General features: G+C 37.8%; 1 protein-coding gene across 9 annotated transcripts in view; it reads right to left on the bottom strand.

Annotated features, from left to right (window-relative positions):
• Mctp1 (multiple C2 and transmembrane domain containing 1) overlaps window positions 1–22,997 on the bottom strand; it is a 528,156-nt gene that overhangs the window by 185,449 nt on the left and 319,710 nt on the right. For all 9 annotated transcript variants that reach the window (XM_051182781.1, XM_051182775.1, XM_051182776.1 and 6 more), the window contains 2 exons: window positions 12,482–12,652; window positions 9,771–9,901 (listed from right to left, as the gene is read on the bottom strand). In XM_051182781.1, the coding sequence (XP_051038738.1) occupies window positions 9,771–9,901; window positions 12,482–12,652 (302 nt within the window). The remainder of the gene's footprint in view (window positions 1–9,770; window positions 9,902–12,481; window positions 12,653–22,997) is intronic.

Here is a 22,997-nt window from a genome sequence, read left to right as displayed (position 1 = left end):
GCACAGTATACACTTTCCTTCTATATCTTCCTCATGTTGAGCTGTAAAATAGTCATCATTGTTTGTGATTGCAAATCTCTGTTCTTGGTGAATATATTTTTTTGTAAAATAAAACAACAAACTGTGTAAACTCCCATATATCATGATGGTGAATATTAGGAGAAGCATACTGCAACTCAACAAAGCCAAAAACTAGCCTACAGTTAATGTTATATTGAATGGGTCATGCTAGGACATATTGCTGCAGAATCCGTGCATGCTAACTTTCAAGTTTTTATTGCCAGAACAATCAGGCAAAAGGAAGAAACAGAGGCAAACTGTCACCATTTTATATGTTATGTGATCTAATTTATAGAATATCCCAAAACCCCACTGAAAACTGTTAGAGCCAATTAAACATTTTTATCAAAACTGGAGGACCCAAGAATTAACAGATAAATATTATTAACATTGCAGTCCATCAATAGCAAATTAACTGTAAAGAATATAAAGAAAACAAACCAAATTTATAGTAGCAGTAAGAGTAAAATATTTGAGAATAAATGAACCAATTTAGAATAAAAGCATGGAAAGGTAGGTTCACAGATTGTAATAAATCATATTATTAAAATGTTCATACTACAGGGGAATAACTTGGTCTTGCCTCAACTTGATTTGTCATGCTTTGTTGACTCCCATGGGAGGCCTATCCCTTTCTGAATAGAGATAGAGGAGGAGTGGATGGGGAGTGGGTAGAAGGGAGGTGGGAGCTGGGAACAGGAGGAGAGGAGGGAGGGACAACTCTAATTTGTATGTAAAATAAATGAAAATAATAAATAAATGTCCATGTTACTTAAAATGATATCTAGATGCAATGTAGTTTCTATCAGGGTGTGAACAACACTCCACAAAGAGCTAGCCTTTTGGGGGGGGGTTCGAGACAGAATTTCTCTGTTTAACAGCTCTAGCTATCCTGGAACTAGCTCTGTAGACCAGGCTGGCCTCGAAGTCACAGAGATCTACCTATCTCTGCCTCCTGAGTGCTGGGATTAAAGCATGTTACACCACAGCCCGACTAAGAGCTTGTATTTTTAATCAAACAGCTGAACTTATTTTACTACCTGACTTCTAAACATATCACACAGCTAATGAAGATACTTAGACAGTGGCGTGGCATTCAGAATCTACAAGTAAAGCAATGTATCTACCAAGGATGTTCAGCAAATGCACTAGAACATGGAGCAGAACATAGGCATCCTCTTCAAGGAATGGTCTTAGGAAAACTGGATATTCACATGCAGAAACCAGACCATGGTCTCTCCCCAGATGAATAAACCAGTCTCAAAATAAACTGAAGACTTTAATAGCAGATCTAAAATCATGAAACTACTGAGAGAAAAAAATTCATAAATACTTCAGACTCTTATGTTTAATGAAATGTTGTTCAAAGCACCATGAAGTGTACATAATACTGTCCATTCACTGATGAATAAAGAATATATAATGCATATGCACAGTAGAGTATTATTTGTTGTTATAAGGTTTTGATACTACAACTTTCCAAAATGTAAACGATCATTGAATCTATCATTTATAGTACACAGATAAAACAGGAAGTCATTATAACTAGCAAAATAATCTACACATAAAAAAGTAATTAGTAAGATGCAGTGGAGAGAGGCAGGACATCCTGGTGTATTGTGGGACAACAGTGTGGTTTTAAGTAACAATATTGTATCTACATTTATAATCTACATGAAAGGATTGTAAATGCACCCACCACCTGTGAAAAGTGCCCGAGGATTTAGATATTCTTACCTTGACTTGAACATGACACTATATATATATATATATATATATATATATATATATATATATCTTGAAACATTATATGATACCCTAAAATATGTACAATTTTATATGTTAATTAAAATGTTGTGGTAAAATAATCTTAACAATGTATAGGCTAGCTTTTCTTCTAAATATATTAGTTTAGCATTTTGAGTATAAGCACTATTTACTTTCATACTCTAAATCATTAGTTTTTCTCTTTTTTATAATATCCATTCATTTTCTCACAATTATACTTGAAGTGTGTGCCTTCCATCAAGTCGTAGTCACATTGATAATATATTACCATCTGGTATCAGATTATTCTTTATATAAATAATGAATAACCACAATTACTAGTATTAAATCAATCTTCTGGTATTTGTATTTATTGAGCATATGTGCCATATACTTCGTGAGGATGCCACAGTAAAGACATTCAAATATCCATCCTGTCATGGAATTTGCATCCTAGTACAGTGGAGTGGATCAGTTGAGTAAGGAAGATACACAGTATGCCAAACAGTGGCTATGTCTATAAAATATTAGCAGAGTAGGAAAGGAATACTAAAAAAAATAGAGCTTTATCAGACCTAAGAAAGTACAAAAGCATGGCAGGCAAGTGACTTAAAGAAAGGTGTCATAGATGGATAAGTATCTGGTGTGCTTGGGAATAGCATCGTGTCCATTATGGCTGGAGGGCAGAGGGCATAGACTGGTAGCCAGGACAGAGGTTTGGGCATTGTAGTCCATAGCAAGAACTTTGCTTCTACTCAGACCATTGATGGGAAACAAGTGGAGTGTTTTGAGTAGAGGATTTAAAGATTGTTTTATTTATGTCTTAACTTTTTCTCTTGGAACTGGAGAGATGGCTCAATAAATAAAGGTGCTTGCTGTTCACCTGGAGACTTAGTTCAACCCCTGGAATACATGGAAGAAGAGAACAGATTCCACACTGTTGTCCATTGACCTTGACATGTGTGCTGTGGCATATGCACAAACTTAGACATCCATCACCACAAAAATATTAAATAAAGTTTAAGATACTCTTTATAGCACACATGTTAGTGAAGTTGCAGGGGTCTCTGTCACTCTCTGATCCTTGACAAAACAGCAAATTACAACACAAGAAAAAAGATACTGAAAAGTTGTGTAAGGAAGAAAAAGACCCAGTGAAGACATCTAGGAGAGAAAAAAAGTGGTCAGGATGCAGAGGCCAGTCCAACTGCCATGCCCTGTCTGATGAAGCTGTTATACTCTTGATAGACTTCCAGGAAGCTTCTGACTGTAGCCTCAGTTATGGATTCCAAGAAACTGAAGTTAGCTAAGGCAGCAGCTCTTCAACAGTCCCTTAGTAAAGGCCATAGAGTCTAAGTAGTTTACACTAGAAATGCCAAGGATGGAATTGTCCCAGCTGCTGAGAATGAGGCAGGAGCAGGCTCAACTGACTGCACATTCTAAAAAAAATAAAGATTTATTTTAAAAAACGATGTCTAGGGAACAAACTCTCAGATGAAGAAAAAGGTGGAAGGAAATGGTTGCTGCCATTGTCTTCATGGGAGCAGGTGGTTAGACAACCTGGAGATACAGTCATAGAGGTGATAAGGATCCTCCAAAGCTCTGTGTATTGGAGGCAGATGCTACTGTAGTAAGTATGTGTTGATTTTTTTTAAAGAGGTGAGTCTCATGGAAGATCTTCATGTCGTCTAGGTAACAGCCTTGGTGGAAGAGTCGACTGCTGGCATAGTTGATGAAAGTGAGAGAAAAGAAAGAATGAAAAGGTGACGGATATTTTTAGTGTCAGCAAAAGACAAGGGAAATACAGCTTTTGGGGGTCAGGAGGCTGAAGCTTAGTGCTGGAATGTCTAAATTGAAGAAGCATGTTAATTATTCCAGCAGTACAGTAGTCAGTGTGATATGAAAATCACATAAGAATGACTAGCACGTTGGGAGTTGTCAGGCCTGAGTGATGCAGGGAGCACAGAAAGGGATGAACTCACAAAGGGAGCAAGTGCCGGCAGAGAAGTAGCTCATGCTTAAGTTCTGAAGGTTCACTCTGGAACTGTCGTGTGAGAGACATGATGGAGAAAAAACAGGAACATACCTAAACATAATAAGAGCAATATACAGCAAACCAACTGCCAACATCAAACTGGAGAGAAACTTAAGCCAATTTCTCTAAAATCAGGAACAAGACAAGGCTGCCCTCTCTCTCCATATCTCTTCAATATCATACTTGAAGTTCTAGCTAAAGCTATAAGACAACAAAAGGAGATCAATGGGATCCAAATTGGAAAGGAAGAAGTCAAACTGTCTCTATTTGCAGATGATATGATAAGCGACCCAATAAACTCTATCAGGAAACTCCTACAGCTGATAAACACCTTCAGCAAACTAGCAAGATACAAGATAAACTCAAAAAAAAATCAGTAGCCCTACTTTTATCAGATGACAAAGAGACAGAGAATGAAATCAGAGAAACATCACCCTTTACAATGGCCACAAGCAACATAAAGTATCTTGGGGTAATGCTTACCAAACAAGTGAAAGACCTGTATTATAAGAACTTTGTGGCTCTAAAGAAAGAAATTAAAGAAGATACCCAAAAATGGAAACATCTCCCATGCTCTTGGATAGGAAGGATAAACAGTAAAAATGGCAATCTTGCCAAAAGCAGATTTAATGCAATCTCCGTTAAAATCCCACCACAATTCTTCACTGACCTTGAAAAGATAATAATCAACTTTATATGGAAAAACAAAAGACCCAGGATAGCCAAAACAACCCCATACAATAAAAGAACTTCAGAAGGCATCACAATTCCTGACTTTAAGCTCTACTACAGAGCTATATGAAAACAGCCTCGTATTGGCACAAAAATAGACAGGTAGACCAATGGAATCGAATTGAAAATCCTGATATTAACCCACACACCTATGAACACCTGACTTTCAACAAAAAAGCTACAATTATACAATGGGGCGAGGACAGCATCTTCAACAAATGGTGCTGGCACAATTGGAAGAGGGTGTGTAGAAGACTGCAGATAGACCCATGTCTGTCGCCATGCACAAAACTCAAGTCCAAATGGATCAAAGACCTCAGCATCAATCCAGCCACATTGAACCTCTTAGAAGAGAAAGTAGGAGGTACCTTTGAACAAATTGGTATAGGAGACCGCTTCCTGAACATAACTCCAGGGGCACATACACCGAGAGCAACAATTAATAAATGGGACCTCTTCAAACTTAGAAGCTTCTGTAAGGCAAAGGACACAGTCGACAAGACCAAATGGCAGCCCACAGACTGGGAAAAGATTTTCACCAATCCTATATCCAACAAAGGGCCGATCTCCAAAATATATAAAGAACTCAAGAAACTAGTCAACAAAACACCAAGTAACCCTATTAAAAAATGGGGTACAGAACTGAAGAAAGAATTCTCAATAGAGGAAATCAAAAAGGCTGAAAGACATTTAAGAAAATGCTCAACATCCTTAGCTATCAGGGGAATGCAACTCAAAACAACTTTGAGATACCATCTTACTCTAGCCAGAATGGCTAAAATTAGAAACACCAATGACAACTTATGCTGTAGAAGATGTAGAGAAAGGGGAACACTCCTCCACTGCTGGTGGGAGTGCAAACTCGTACAGCCATTTTGGAGATCAGTATGGCGGTTCCTCAGGAAAATGGGAATTAGTTTACCACAGGACCCAGCAATCCCCCTCTTAGGCATATACCCAAATGATCCGCATCCGCATCCATGCAACAAAGATATGTGCTCAACTATGTTCATAGCAGCACTATTTGTAATAGCAAGAACCTGGAAGCAACCTAGATGCCCCTCAATTGAAGAATGGATAATGAAGATATGGCACATCTACACAATGGAATAGTACTCTGCAGAAAAAAAATAATGGTATCTTGAAATTTGCAGGCAAGTGGATGGCTCTTGAAGAAACCACCCTGAATGAAGTAACCCAGTCACAAAAAGGAACATAGTATGTACTCGCTCATATATGGATTTTAGACCTAAAGCAAAGGATCACCATCCTACAATTCATACCACCAGAGGAACTAGGATACAAGGTGTATTCTAAGAGATTCATATAAAGTCCCTCACAGAACTGGGAGGGGACAAGTCCCCTAGAGCTCAGGGGAAGTGGGGGGGGCAGCGAATGGAGAGAGAAGTAGGAGAAAGAGAGGGGGAGGAAAGGAAAACACGTGTGACCAGGAAGATTGAGTCCAGGTAGGAATAGAAGACGAGAGAGAGAGAGAGAGAGAGAGAGAGAGAGAGAGAGAGAGAGAGAGAGAGAGAGAGACTGAGAGAGAGAGAGAGGGAGAGAGAGAGAGAACATAAAAGAGGGAGCCAATATTGGTTTGAAGATAAAATTGAACACAAAGAAAGGTCTAGAGAACTACAAGACAGCCGCAACTAACACTTTGAGCAACCGTGGAAAGGCTATCATAAATGCCCTTCCTGGATAGTGAGATCAACAACTAACTTATCCATGGAGCTCTCATCTAATACCTGGTGGAAACGGAAGCAAACACCCATACACAAACACTGAGTCGAACTAGAATCCAGATGCAGATGGAGAGGACAAGACCAGGTTGCAGAAACACATAGAGACAGCTTACCTGAACAAGGAGGAGCTAACGGCCACTAGACTGATAGCTGGGAAGCCAGCATGGGACTGACTCAGGCCCCCCTGAATATGGGTCTCAGCCAGAAGGACTGAGCAGTCTAAGGGACCTCAGACAGTGGAGCCAGGATGTATCCCTGGTGCACAAAAGAACCATGCGAACACATCCCCCATGGAGGGATAACTGCCTTAACCTAGAGACAGGAGAGAAGCCCTAGTCCCTACTTCACATGACCTGTCAGAGCTACGTGACCCCAACTGGATGGCATTGCCCTTCATATGGAATTGGGATGGGGGATGGGAGGGGAGGGTGGTTAGAATGCATGTGAGAGGGCAGAGAGGGTAAAAGTGAGGAAGGGAGGTAGGGAGGGAGGAAAAGAGAAAGGGAGGGAGAGGGAATAAAAAAATAAAAAAAAAAAAAAGAAAAAAGAAAATGTGCTCAGGAGATCACTTGGAGCCAAGTGAAAACCATGTATCAGGGTAAGGAAGCCATCAGCCAGTTCCCTGTCTGTCTGCTCCTTAATGAGGCTAGGTAGTGTGTGGGTCACATGACTTGGGGTTTGCAGTGGCCTGATGGGAATAGCTGTAGTGGATGTTTGGGGTATAAGTCTGACTTCATGAGTGAGAATGAAGGGAGCAGTTTTCACTGCTAAGATATGCATGCTTCACCGTTCCAGAGTTGAACATGTTCTTTAATCGATAGTCAGCCTTGCTTTTATCACAAGCAAATTAGCCTTACTGTTGTGTTTACATTTGCAAAACATATTTTTAAAATAATATGTGGCCCAACATTAAAAATAAACAATAAACAAACCACAGCATACCCCCAAGCCTAGAAGCAAGGTGGAGTGAGGCAGATGTGCCCTCCTCTGTCCAACATGTTTTATGATGAGGAAAAGGGATAGGACTGCTGTGATGGGCTGCGATGTTTTACAGTGTTGAAATTTGGAAATTCTTCCCCAAGGAAGAAATGCATAAATGATATTTGTCATTATGTAATAAAAAATAGGAAAGGACAAAGTCATGCTGACATTTCACATTGACGACAGCCAAGCAGAGGCCATCAGGCTTTACAGTACAGCCGCTTTATTCAAGAGAGTTCAAATACAAAGTAAGGAGGGAGCAGGTTCCACTTGTATTATCTGATTAACTAGACAGGCACTGTTGCTTAAGCTATGAAAAAGAAGTAAGTGTTCATGGAACAGCTAGATTCTGACTCGCTCAGAGAAATCACAGCCAGAGGAAGGAGATACAATCAAATACACAGCCACAGTGAAATGATTCTGGGACTGGCAGGTGTCCACATTGTGATAGAACATCATGTTAAGGTGTGTTACTTTTGTTTATTCTGTGGAACAGTTAAGGATGTAAAGATGTGTTGCTTCCGTATATGCTGTAGTTGTTTAACTCTGTGGAGGTGAGATTCTTAGTCTGTCTAAAACACCTGCTTGGTCTGATAAAGAGCTGAACCGCCAATGGCGAGGCAGAAGAAGGGATAGGCAGAGCTGGCAGGCAGAGAGAAGGGGAAGTCTGGGAGAAAAGAATCTGGGAATAAGCAAGGAAGGAGGAGGTATTCATAATTAAGAACAAGTCTCCATGTGTGATTTATTTGGCAGCTGGGTGGTGAGCCCCTCTAAAGAGTAAAACATGACACAATAGTCCATGACTTCAATTAGTAGTAGATACCACAAAGAACAAAATAACTTCCAGAGACTTACTGTAGAATATTATTTTAAGATGTGTTAGATTTGTTTAATGATGCAAGCATGTGTTGCATTCTTTCATATTGTGTTTGTTTAACTCTGCAAAGCTGTGTTACTTTGCCTGTGTAAAACACCTGATTGGTTTAATAAGAGCTGAATGGCCAATACCAAAGTAGGAGAAAGGATAATTGGGGCTGGCAGGCAGAGGGAACAAAGGAGGAGGAAAAATCTGGGAGGAAGATCAAGGAGCAAGAGAACAAGGAGAGGGGGATGCTAGGGGCCAGCCAGTAGGCCACACAGCCAGCCACAGAGTAAAAGTGAAAGATATACAGTAAGAAAAGGCAAAATTCCAGAGGCAAAAGGTAGATGGGATAATTAATGAAAAGCTGGCTAGAAACAAGCTAAGCTAAGGCTGGGCATTCATAAGTAAGAACAAGCCTCTGTTGTGTATTTATTTGGAAGCTGGGTGACAGGCTGCTCAAAGATCCAAAAGAGTAAAAGGAGTAAAACCAACAACAACATTTTGGTGTTTCAATGTGGGGTTAAAAACCTACAGAGAACTCTGATAGTAGTGTTTTTCTGAGGGGCAAAATACAACAAAGACCCCTGTTTTCAAAAGGGTTGGTTTATAATACAATTCTTAGACCATAATGGTGTTCCCCCAACTTCATTTACAAGACAGGTGTTAATGGTTAACAGAAACTTAGCTTCATCTAGCATATGTGAAGCTATTGCTTAAGTAGGTATGTCAGAATAATTTAAATAAAAATGATGAGTCTCAAATGTCAGTTTTGATTCCTGTTTCTACTTTTAGGCTGAAATTCCCTTTACTTTGGGAATGTGTGAATTCTCTTTGGATTGTAAATTCAATGACTTGGAATTCCTGTGAACTATAGTGAAGAAATAACAAATAATAAGCCCCTCTGAACACAGCACTTTTTTCTATGCTGGCAAATTTCCACACATTTTGATACAATGGGCATATGTAAGTATCAAAAATACAAAGACGAGACTTTTAATCAGAACACGATTCCTATCATTCAAGTCGTAGAGTCAAATACCAGCAACTTTGTAGAGAAATGCCATCTGAGCCTGAGAATATATTCTGCTGCATTATCAGATTAGCACGAATCTGCTCCACCGATATACTCCCTTCTCTAAAATTCTGGAACTCTTTACAGATTTATGGACTCCTAAAAGGTTATAAGGATGCTTGTACTGAGTTGTAGGAAGTAATGTGTTTTATGGTTACAACGTATACTGTGAAAACAAACATTATCGCAGATCACTTTCCATCCTTGAATGTGCTCTTTGTTCTCTAAGTGTCCCATATCAGATTAAATTCCTTGTTTCCAACTCCCATAACTTTTGTGCACAAAAATTCTGACATCTGGAAAAAATTTCTGGAAATGAAATCGGAATATACTGTCCATCAACTATGCAAAGCTGCCACCTACTGGTCATTCTTTGTATCTGTTTTTTGATGCTGAGTGGTGGTGTAATGGAAGGTTTCCTCTATTCAAAACTGCTGACAGTCAAATTTAAAGAATAAGTTCTTTCAGCAAAAGCATGCCCTCTCTAAGGTAAATAAAATACCAGTTTTCACGAACCTTCCAATAAAATCATCCCTTTTCCCAGCGTCCTTGTCCCAGGCAGTGATGTCAATGATCCCCCCTCTTTCTTCATAGAGATGGAAATCAAACTGCTCCCTCCACTGAGGATTCAAAGTTTTGGGCATAATCTGGAAAGGCAAAAAGTTATTGTATTATCAATACAATTAAATACAAATCGTATTTAAAAATCAACTTGAAACACTACACAGAAAATCTTGCTGAGGGTAGTAGTTCAATCAAAGATTCTGGGTATACAGGTACAATATTAGCTGCCAAAGCTCCAGCATCTTAGTTGCTTGTGGATGTATCCAGAGAAGTCAGATAATCATAAGTAAATAAGCCTTTGACTGTCTTACACAGCAGATGAGAAATATGAAATACATATATAAGGAGGCAGCCTGTCAGTGAAACAAGTCATACAGATGCTAACATTTATCCCTATCATGATGAAATAAGGAACACATAGTCAGTTATCTTGGAAGTTATCTAGGAAGATGATAATTCCTAGAGTTCCTGTTTTCCCTCTCACTCTCTATTGGTGTTTACAGCACATGAAGGACCGACAATGAGTTGTATGGAAACAGGAGGAATAAATAAGTAGATGTGGGTGGTTTAGTTTATTGTGCATTTAATATTTAGCATTGCTGTGCTATTCCACTTCCCATACAGGGAAACTATACATGTGTGTGTTTTTCATGTTGAATAAACAAGGATGTCTAGATTGCAATTTTGTGATTTTAAGTAGTCAGAGAAGACGCTCAGTAAATCAATAAACAAAGTTACCAGTATTAACATAGTATAAAATTCCATTTGTTTTTCTTGCCATTCGTTTTTAAGCAGGTAGTATGTAGGGGCCTTTTCTCTTTTTAATGGATGACAGACAGGTCCTTTGATTCAAAAATTGAAAGCAATGATGTATGTGATGTGCAAAGGTAATGCAAATGAATCACAACTTTAAAGTTCATAATCTGAAATTAATCTGCAATAGATCATGGACAGAAAGATCAAAAGAGACACTTGTCCATAGTAGGGTTCATATTTCATATCTAAAGAGTCCAAATGAACAAGTAAATCATGTTAATGAGAAAAGAGAGAAGTGGTCATGGATACCTATTTTTGGAAATAGTATCTGTTTTAAAATTTGTTCTTAAGCTCCTGAAAAATATAGATGGTACTAAATGGATGCTAAGACAATTCAATTATCTTCTTCAGCTTAGATGAACTCCTATGGCATTTTGGAATGTAGTTCATCTTTTTTATCAGGTGGTAAAAATACTAACTTTTTAGTGTTTGATATTAGGATTGTCTTTCCCATATAACTTTTTCTCAGCTAATAATTATGTCCAAATAGTTCATTTGGTCCTCCATAAGATTACCATACAGCCTGCTAGCAAAGCAAACTGCTTGTTAACCAATCAGCTTAGGGATATTTTGAATTACCTTTAAGTACTGATGAAGACTTTCTAGGCAAGAAGGGAATTAGACAGGGTGTCAATTCAAAATCCATGAAAACAAGTACAGTAAAAGCAAGAAATTTTTCACAAATGTGGAGTGTAATCTTTATGTAATGCAGGATGAAAACATCCAAAGCTGTTTATGAATGCCTCTGTAAAAACTGGAAGTAGTTATAATTGGCCATAACAAGATGTAGCTATAGTCAGTAAGTCTTTGTCATTTCACAAATAACATGCTACTGATATTAATTAATATATTACCACTAAGAATAAAATTGTTACTCTGCAAATATTACTGCTGCTAATCTTCCTTCTGCTTTTAGCATTTACTGGGTAGTTATGATCACAGCAGTATTTTAAGTCCTTTGTGGGTCTTCCATTCATTCATTGAATGTCATCAATGACTTGCTTATGTAGGCATTATTTTAGTTCTATTTCTACAGAAGGGGAAACTGACACACAGAGAACTTAAGTAAGTTGTGCTTTTGCACATGATGAAGCAACAGCAGGGGTTTGGCCCTTTGTTTCTTAAATATATGTTAAAATTCTGTATATGACATGGCAGTTGCAGTCATGAACAGTTGTTATTGCCTACATGGGGCAGTTGAAAGAAAAGAAAGGAGAAAAAGCAAGTAAAAGTGGAAGGAAGGAAGGAAGGAAGGAAGGAAGGAAGGAAGGAAGGAAGGAAGGAAAAGAGGGACATATTGGGGGTCAATTCAGAAGAAGAAAATGAGTGGTAGGAGGGGAAAAGGAGAGAAGTGAATAATATAAGTACATTTTATTGAAGTATGACATAAAACTCAAAGGTTATATGATTAAATAAAAATACAAAAACAATTTAAAATCCCCTTTGGTGCTGTGATGGCTAAAGTCAGACTGATTAACATGATAAAGAGTAATTTGAAAGACTAACTGCATGAAAATGGTGTACGAAATACTGATGCCAGCAGCACTGGTAATGGTCAACTCCTCAGCACTTCAGTGAGGGATATACTATACTCTTTCTGGGTTATTGTTGCTTTTTTCTCTTAAACATCCAAATGTGCAGAGAGCTGGTTCTTGGATAAAAGATGAAGGCAGTGAGACAAAATAGCAGAGTGGCTTACTCAAGGCCACCTAGGGCTTTGCTTCTGACATGATATTCCAAAGTTCCCCTTTCAAAAGGCATCTGTTGTTCTTACTTCCAGAAGCCTGGCTCCTAACCCATCAGCACCTTCCCAACAGTAAGGGGAGCACAGAAGGATGGAGACCTACCTTACTCTTGTACTTCTGATGCCCCAGCCGGAACTTCACATAGGGATCACTCAACCCATTGGAATCCATTGCTTTCAGGTCTCGGCCCTCAATCAGGGTGATGCTGACAATCCCTCTCCACAGGTGTGATTTCCTGTGCTGTTCTGACAGACGTAAGCTTTGGGTCTGAAACTGTGGCAAAGGAAACGTATGTTAACTTACTGTGTTTTAGCTCTAAGCTCTCAGGTGCCCTTGCTCTTTTCCTGGTATAGTTTTCCAAAGAATAGAAAGAAGTTAGTCAACTATTGTTTAAAGGGAAAATAATTTATTGAGTATTATGTATTGATTATGAAATTATTAACTGAATATGAAATTATCATCTCATGATGTATTTGTTATGTTTGAGGAATACTCAAGCACTACAGCTTCTTGATTTCTAAAATTAAAAGATATAGATATGCCTGTGTCAAAATATGTCTAAAATAAATATCAGATACCACAGCTGTATTGCTCTATTTAATTTTTAAGTTTTAAGAGTAATTTTTTATGTTAAAAATGGATTTTGAAGATGGCTTTTAGCTGAAAGATCAGTTGAAAGTTAGACTTAGAAAATTTTAAAACTGTCTTACTATCTTAGGGGATTAGGTGATTTTCTAAAGAACTATTTAAAGAGCCAGAGAATATAAAACTAAACAATATGCTCACCCAGACATCTTGCTTTTGTCTGAAACTTGTGTCATGAATAGTTACAATTATTTTTTAAGTTACAATGTGATTTACATTGGTATGCTTCTAGATTTTTCCCTCATTCTGTGTACTAACATTCTATAATATTTTCTAATATGCTCAATTCTAAATCAATATTCAGTCCAGTAAACAAGATCAAAATTGTTTTAAATTAGTGAATATACTAAAATATCCACATGATTTTAACAAAACTGAATGGTACTTAAAAACAAGTTACAGGGAGAGCATTAACAGTGAACATGATCCATCTGTATTCAGTACCAAGAATTGCTATAGAATTATTGTTTCTATGTTTTAAGCATGTTTGACCCACTTACAGTAGTTCCATGAGGAAATTCAGTTCTCCCTATGAAAATTATAGGTTAGCCATATTTGATGCCAAATCCTTTCTACATCAACCTCATGAACTTACAAACTGCCCTGCTCATGTCTCCCACCATAGCTCATGTTTCGACACCCATAGCTTCTGTATACCGTAGTAATAACATGGCTAGTTGTACATGTATGGATTTCAAGGTGGTTTTTATCAGGAAAACAGAAGCTACATGCTTCAAAAGACAACTGTTCTAGTGTTGGCAACATTTCAATGGAAATCTTTGTAAACAATTGTTCAACAGGAAATTTTGGACATTGATTCTGTCATATTAACATGTTGATTGTACACCTTAAATGTGAACATCAAGAGTAGTGTTCAAATGAGTCTTGGAGGACAAAAGAAGTCTGGGAATGTGCATGCAAGTTCCACAGAATCCTGCTTAATTCAAGAGGGTGCATTTTCTCCATTTGTTCCACATACGGGGTTTCTACACTGGATTTTGTTTGAACAAAGCACTTCTCAAAATAATTGTTTAAAATTCATTGCACCAAAGACTAAAGATTGTCCTTTGTTTTAGAGTTGAATTGTCATGTCAGTTGACCTGGGACCTCTTGCATACAGGCAAGCATTCTACCACCTTGTCACTAGGTTCTGATTGATTGATTGATTGATTGATTGATTGATTGATTGACTGAACAACTAATGTTGAGATTATCCCTAACAGCAGCACTTAAAGTGGGTTCTAAACTTTGGCTATAAAAGCTTTGTTGAGAAATATGATTGGTAAAGGAGGAAAACAAATGTTACAACAGTAAGAACACAATTTTGTTAGTAAAGAACATGCATTATGCCTTCCAAATCTCTGCTCAGAGCCTCCTAAGGACTGGGGACTGCACACTGTAGACCTTGTCCCAGCGGTTCAGCCCTCCAGAGTCTGCCAGCATCCTAGCCCCACTTCCACCCATGGGAGAAGGAGAGCTATTGGAGTACTAGACCTGATTTCACCCACCGGAAAAGAACCTTGGTCCCGTACCCACCAGGAGAGGGAGAAACCCCTCCAGTACTCACTGGAAGATGATAGTATAATAACAGAGTCAACAACAGAAAGAGCCATATGACAACACCAGAGTCTAGGGACACCACACCAGCAAGACCTGAACATCCCAACACAGATGAAGCAAAAGGGAACAACCCTAAAAACAACTTTATTATGATGATAGTGACCCTCAAAGAGGAAAATCCTTTAAGAAATGGAAGGAAAAACAAACAAAACATTTCAAGAAATGGAGGAAAAGTCAAACCAAAAATTGCAAAAAACAGTTCAAACAGTGCAAGGTTTGAAAGTTGAAATAGAGACAATAAAAAAGACATAGTGTGAGGGAATGCTGAAAATAGAAAAGGTAGGTAAATGATCAGGAACTACAGATGCAAGCATAGCCAACAGAATACAAGAGATAGAAGAGAGAATCTCAGGTGTTGAAAATACACTAGGAGAAATAGATTCATCGACCAAAGAAAATCTTAAGTCCAACAAATCCCAAATACAAAATATCCAGGAAATATGAGACACCATGAAAACCCAAACCTAAGAATTATAGGTGTAGATGAAGAAACCTACCTCAAATGTGCAGAAAACATATTCAACAAAGTCACAGATGAAAACTTCCCCAACCTAAAGAATGACATGCCAATGAAAATACAAGAAACTTGCATGCCAGCCCAGACTACTACATCGAGAAAAGCTTTCAATCACTATAGATGGAGAAACCAAGATATTCTATGACAAAACCAAATTTAAATAATAAATATTCACTAATACAGCCCTGCAGAAAATTCTGGAAGGAAAACTCTAACCCAAGGAAGTTAACCACACCCACAAAAACATAGGCAATAGATAATCCCACTTTACAAATAGCCAAAAGAAAAAAGGGGGGAAATCCACACACAAAACCACCACCACCAACAAACCCAAAACAAACAAGAATTAACAATCAATGGTCATTAATATCCCTCAATATTAATGGTCTTAACTCACCTATAAAGACAGGCTAACCAAATGGACATGAAGACAGAATCCATCCTTCTGCTGCATATAAGAAACATAGCTCATTTCAAAGACAAAGACAGATGCTACCTCACATTTAAGGGTTAGGAAAAAATTTCAAATGGACCCAAGAAACAAGTGGTCATAGCAATCCTAATATCTAACAAATTAGATTTTAAACTAAAATCAATAAAAAGAGATGAAGAATGTCATTTCTTATTCATCACAACAGAAATCTATCAAGATGAAGTCTCAATTCTGAAATCTAGGCCCCAAATACAAAGGCACCCACATTTGTAAAAGAAACATTACTAAAACTTAAATCACACTTAAAACCTCACACATTTATAGTTGGAGATTTCAACACCCCACTCTCAACACTGGATAGTACCACCAGACAGAAACTTAACAAAAAAAGAAAGGAACTAACAAAAGTTATGACCCAATTGGGTTTAACAGACATTTATAGAACACAAAAGAATATACTTTCTTCTCAGCATCATATGGTTACTTCTCTAAAATCAACCACATACTTGGCAATATAGCAAAACTCAATAGGTTAAAAAAAATGGAATAAGTCCTTGTGTCTTATCAGACCACTATGCTTTAAAGTTAGAATTCAACAACAACACAAATTGCAGAAACCCTACAAACTCATGGAAATTGAACAATGCACAATTGCACAATTCCTGAGTCAAAGAAGAAATAAAGAAAGGAATTAAAGACTTCCTAGAATTCAATGAGTTGAAGATACATCAAACTTATGGGGCACTTTGAAAGCAGTGCTAAGAGGAAAGTTCATAGCAATAAGTGCCCACATAAAGAAACTGTAGAATATTCACAATAGAGAATTAACAACACAACTGAATGCTCTAGAACAAAAGGAAGCAAAACCATCATGGAGGAGTAGATGACAGGAAATAATTAAATTGAGGGCTGAAATCAATAAAACAGAAAGTAGGAAAACAATACAAACAATCAATGTAACAAAGAGTTGGTTATTTGAGAAAAACAAAACAGGCAAACCTTTATCCAAACTAATCAAAAGGCAGACAAAGAACATACAAATTAACAAAATTAGAAATGAAAGGGGAACATAACGGACACCGAGAAAATCCAGAGAATCTTCTGGTCATACTTTGAAAACCTCTACTCCTCAAAATTCAAAAATTTAAAGGAAGTGGACAGTTTTCTGGATAGATAACACCAAAATTAAATCAAGACATGATAAGCAATTTAAATAGATCCATAACCCATAATGAAATGGAAGCTGTCATCAAAAGTTTCGCAACCAAAAAAAAGCTCATGGCCAGATGGTTTCAGTGCAGAATTCTACCAGAAATTCAAAGAAGAACTAACACCAATACTTCTCAAAGTGTTCCACACAATAGAAGCAGCAGGTTCATTGCCAAAGTCTTTTTATGAGGCTAAATTACCTTGGTCCCCAAGCCATACAAAAAAAACACAATTAAGAAAGAGAACTATAGACCAATATCCCCCATGAACATTGATGCAAAAGTATTCAATAAAATACTGGAAAATCGAATCCAAGAACACATCAGAGATATCATCCACTATGATCAAGTAGGCTTTATCCCAGGGATTCAGGGATGGTTCAACATATGAAAATCAATGTAATTTATCAGATAAACAGACTGATAAAGAAAAAACATATGACCATTTTACTAGATGCTGAAAATGCCTTGGACAGAATCCAACACCCTTTCATGACAAAGGTTTTGGAGAGATAAGGGATAACAGGAACATACATAAACATAATAAAAGCAATATACAGCAAACCAACAGCCAAAATCGAACTAAATGAAGAGAAACTCAGCATGATTTCTCTAAAATCAGGAACAAGACAAGGCTGTCCACTCTTTCCACATCTTTTCAATATTGTACTTGAAGTGCTAGCTAGAGCAGTAAGAAAACAAATAGAGATAAAGGGGATATGAATTGAAAAGGAAGAAGTCAAACTGCCACTATTTGCAGATGATATGATAGTTTACATAAGTGACCCCCAAAAAGTCTACCAGGGAACTCCTACAGCTGAACAACACCTTCAAGATTAGCTCAAAAAAATCAGTAGTTTTAATATATACAGATGATAAATGGGGTGGGAAAGAAATCAGAGAAACATCAACCTTTAAAATAGCTACAAACAACATAAAACATCTTGGAGTAATGCTAACCAAACAAGCAAAATACCTATATAATAAGAACTTTGATTCTTTAAAGAAAGAAGTTAAAGAAGATACAAGAAGATGAAAAAATATCCCATGCCCTTAGATAGGTAGGATCAACATAGTAAAAATGGCAATCATGCCAAAAGCAATCTCCAGAGTCAAATCAATCCCCATCAAAATCCTAGCACAATTCTGCACAGACCTTGGAAGAACAATATTCAACTTTATATGGAAAAACAAAAGACCCAGGATAGCCAAAACAACCCTGTACAATAAAAGAACTTTAGAACCATCCCTGACTTCAAGCTCTATTACATAGCTATAGTCCTGAAAACAGTGTGGTATTGGTACAAAAATATATAGGTAGGCCAATGGAATTGAACTGAAAACCCTATTATTAACTCACATACCTCTGAACACCTGATTTTTTACAAAGAAACTAAAATTATATAATGGTAAAAAGAAAGCATCTATAACAAATTGTGCTGGAATAACAGGATGCTGGTGTGTAGAAGAATGCAGATATATCAATATCTATTGCCATGCACATAACTTAGGTCCAAATGGATCAAAGACCTCAAATCCAGCCACACTGAACCTCTCAGAAGAGAAACTTGGAGGTACGCTTGAACAAATTGGTACAGGAGACCACTTCCTGAGCATAACAACAGTAGCACAGACACTGAGATCAACAATTAATAAACTGCAAAGCTTCTATACACAGTCAACAAGATAAAACAGGAGCCCACAGAATGGGAAAAATCTTCACCAACCCCACATCTGACACAGGGCTAATCTTCAAAATATAAAAAGAACTCAAGAACACCAAATACACCAATTTAAAAGTGGGGTACATAACTAAACAGGGAATTCTCAATAGAGGAATGTAAAATGGCTGAAAGACACTTAAGAAAGCCATCAGGGAAATGCAAATCAAAACAACTCTGAGATACCATCTTGATCCTATCAGAATGGCTAAACTGAAAAACAACAAGGAAAGTTTATGGAGAGGATGTGGAGAAAGAGGAACACTCCTTTACTGCTGATGGGTGTGCAAATTTGTTCAGCCACTTTGGAAATCAGTATGTCAGTTCATCAGGAATATGGGAATCAGTTTACCACAGGACCTGGCAATTCTGCTCTTAGGCATATACCCAAAAGATGCACATTCACACAACAAGGACATATGTTCAACTATGTTCAAAGCATGATTATTTGTAATAGCCAGAACCTGGAATCAACTTAAATGCCCATCAACTGAAGAATGGACGGAGAAAATGTGGTACATTTACACAATGGAGTACTACTCAGAGGAAAAAAACAATGGAATGTTGAAATCACAGGCAAATGGATGGAAATAGAAGAAACCATCCTGAGTGAGGTAACCCAGTCACAAAAACAAACATGGTTTGTACTTACTCAATATGGATTTTAGACATAGAGCAAAGGATTAACAACCTACAATCCATATTGCAGGAAAGCTAGGAAACAAGGAGACCCTAAGAGAGACATACATGGTCCCCTGGAGAATTGGAAAGGACAAGGTCTCCTGAGATAATTGGGAGCATGGGAGAAGGGGAGAGGGAGTTGGGAGAAAGAGAAGGAGAGAAGAGGAGGAGAGAGGAGGACTTAAGGGAGCAAGAAGGTTGAGTTAGGGAATGAATAGAGGAGAGCAAGAAAAGAGGTACCATAATAGAGAGAGCCATTATAGGTTTAAAGAAAAATCTGGCACTATGGTAATGTGTAGAGATCTACAAGGATGATCCCACTAACAATCTAGGCAATAGTGGAGACACTACCTTAATTGCCCTTCCTGGATAATGAGATTGAAGACTACCTCATATGCCGTCCTAGAGCCTTCATCCAGAAGCTGATAGAAGCAGAAGCAGACACCCACAGCTAAACACTGAGCTAAACTCCTGGAATCAAGTTGCAGACAGGGAGGAGTGATGAGCAAAGAGGTCAAGACTAAGCTGGAGAAACCCATAAAAACATCTGACCTAAATAAGGGGGAGCTTGTGGACCCCAGAGTGACAACTGGGAAACCAGCACATGACTGACCCAGACCCCTTGAAGTGGGTGTTAGTTAGGAGGAGTGGACAGTCTATGGGGCCTCTGGTAGTGGATCAATATTTACCCCTATTATAGAAATGGACTTTGGGAGCCCATTCCACATAGTGGCATACTCTATCAGCCAAGACTCAAGGGGGAGGTCCTAGACCCTCCTCCAAATGATATGAGTGATTTTGAAGATTCCCCCATGGAAGGCCTCACCCTCCCTGGGGAGCAGAAAGGGGATGGGTTGTGGGTTGTGGGGGGACAGGGGAGGAGGGGAGGGAGAGGGAACTGGGATTGACATGTAAAACAATTTTGTTTCAAATTTAAATTTAAAAAAAGAGAAAAAAGAACATGAATTAATAGCTGCCAATTCATATGGATCTTCAAAATTTAAAAGTGTGTATATGTCACTGTAGCATTTGGTTTCAACTAAAACTCTATGTGGAAAAGCAAGGACCAAGCCCCTGTTTGGCGATGTGTAATTGAGGCATGGAGTGTTGAGCTACTAAATGGTGGATGTCTGAGTGGAGCTCTGAATTTCTGGGTTTCAATCTTGATGTTTTCCCAACAATAAGTGTTAGATCAGACTCTGTCTTGCATGCTTAAAGATAATAATGATTTAAACATGAGAACACAAAGTCCAGTTAAGTTTATTGTGGAGAAAGGGGTAATTTTCCAGTAGAGGATATCCTATGTGGGAATGAGGAAATCAGATCATGTGCTTCATTATATGAGTGCATGTAAATTCATTACAGACAGTGTACTGAAGTATGCTTGCTTCCTCATACTCTGCAGAAGCAGGGGACTTCCCAGTCACAGCCAAAGTGATATGGGGCACCGTGTTGGCTGCACAACAGCCACTAACACTGCTGACATGGTTTCTTTCACTGTAGGACATATGAAACCAACACTTGTTATTCTTCTTCCTACTATATATTTCTCTTTGTTTTTCTATGAGGACAGAAATAAATGAGGAGGAAAAAGCATGTTTTCCATGGAGGATTTACCAAATGCCTTCTTTACAAAGAAATGCTTTCTTAGAACCTAGAAGGCTATTTCCTGAGCAACAGAGGAACCAGAAAGGGGGAGAACAAACTACAAAAGCAGTTAATCATTGTTTGAATGAAGGGGACATCTGTAACAGACAAACAAGAACCCAACAGGTTCTGAAGATGAACTGATCACAGATTTTTAGGGATTTTTTTTCTTCAATAACTGTTGTTCAATATGGCACATTTCTCACAAGAAACTACAATTCACCAGAGATTTAATTGGGTAAGTTCATAATTTGAGTAAACAGCATAGTCATTAAGCAGATACAGATTTAGTTTTGTCCATGAGATATGAAAAGTTAATAACAGTAAAGGAGGGAGGTTAGACAGTCAAGACTAGCAAAATGAAGGCACTAAGTACAAATGGTCTTCACAACTGTGCATTTTCAATCCATACATGAGTTTAATGATAGACTGAAAATATTCAAAACCACTTTCGTACTGAACATTTATATAACTTTTCTTGTCATTACTCTCTAAATAATGTGGTTTGACAGCTAGCTACATTGCATTTATGCTGTATTGGCTATTTTAAACAATCTATAAAGATTTAAAGCATGGGTTCTAAACACTACACCAATTTGATTTCTGGACTGGCTTTGTATTCATAGGGAATAGTTGAAATGGTTTCATCACCCAACCACCACACTCTAATATAAAACTATAATCACATCTTTCTAGAAATTTCTGTGTGATTTTGGTATGTTGACCCCTTTCTTGGATTTATTTTTCTTGGTTTTTCAAAAACAGTTATCTGTGGTACTGTGTAGATGAAGAACACCCTTCAGTGTCCATGCAGGAGGAACATGTACAAAACTATGTTCTGTAAACCACAGCAGCCTCAATTTCCTTTAGTGGTTCACCATTCTTACCTGTTTTTTAAAAACCAGAGTTCTCGAGTTTTCTTCAAAATGTTTTTGATGAGCAGAAATCCACAACTAAAAGCATTCTGAGGCCTACTAACACTGATGTACCATGGTGCCTTTGGTCACTTGCTTTCTATTAACACTGATCTCCCAGGGTACCCTTGGTTACTTGCTCTCTAGTAACACGGATGTCATATGGCAGCTGTGGTCACTTGCTCTGCTTCAGAAATCCACTACCTCTATGCAGTGTATTTATAAATGTGTGGTTCACTGAACAGGGACATCAGTATTACCTGGGAACTTATCCGAAATTAAAGGTATTCTGTCCTTTCACTGGACAGTGGCAGCAGACACTGAGGGTTGGGGCTCAGCCTTGGTTTAATCAGCCCACTAGGCAGTTCTAAAGGTCCTCAAACATAAGAGACCCTATTTTAAACATTGCATCATTCATATGCACATTGGAGCTCACCTGTGTTCTAACACCCATTATTCATTTATATACTAATAAATATTATTCACTATTCAACTGGCATGGATATATTTATATCGTTTGAAGTCTTTGGTAGTGCTTTTAAATATACCACTCAAGAAAACGTCTTATTCAGAATATTTGAACAATTTAGTGCAAAGTAGATGCCTAGTGAGCAATTATGAAAACTTTGTTACATCCATTTATTAATATTTTTCCATACACATTTATTGAAGTGCTAATAGTCTGTAACCAAAACTACTTATTGATCAGATGACAGGAAGCAATAATGAACAGATCTGTGGAGCCCTCCACAGGCTACACCTAATAGTTGGATATTTAAAGCGTTGTTCTCAGAGAAGTATTTGCTAAATCAGAATTCTATTTGGCAGAGAATGAAATGATGAGGGAAGAATAAGAGAATGGCATAACTCAGCTTGAAAGCCAACATCCATGACCAGTGATATGGGAAATAATCCCTTGGTTTTTAAGGCATGAGATCTCAAATTTTAGCAGGAAGATTGTTTAAAGTCTTGAGCCCTATCATAACTTGATATGATTCAGACTTGGATGTTGAATAACTGAGTCTTTATCAATGCACACTGTGTTTTCCTACCTATCAGCACTTGAAGACCACTTACATCAGAAACCTTTATCCAGTTTTAGAACTAATATAGAAGAATGTCAACAAAGTCTGAAGCAATTAGCCAGTAATACATAGCTTTATTAGTGTTTTTAAAAGTAATTAGTTAACACTTTAAAGAGAATGTTTTTGTTGTTGTTTGTTTGTTTGTTT

This window comes from Phodopus roborovskii, unplaced genomic scaffold (assembly GCF_943737965.1).
Source record: "Phodopus roborovskii unplaced genomic scaffold, PHOROB, whole genome shotgun sequence".
NCBI classification, from domain to species: domain Eukaryota; kingdom Metazoa; phylum Chordata; class Mammalia; order Rodentia; family Cricetidae; genus Phodopus; species Phodopus roborovskii.
This window is presented reverse-complemented; position numbering and strand designations above follow the sequence as displayed.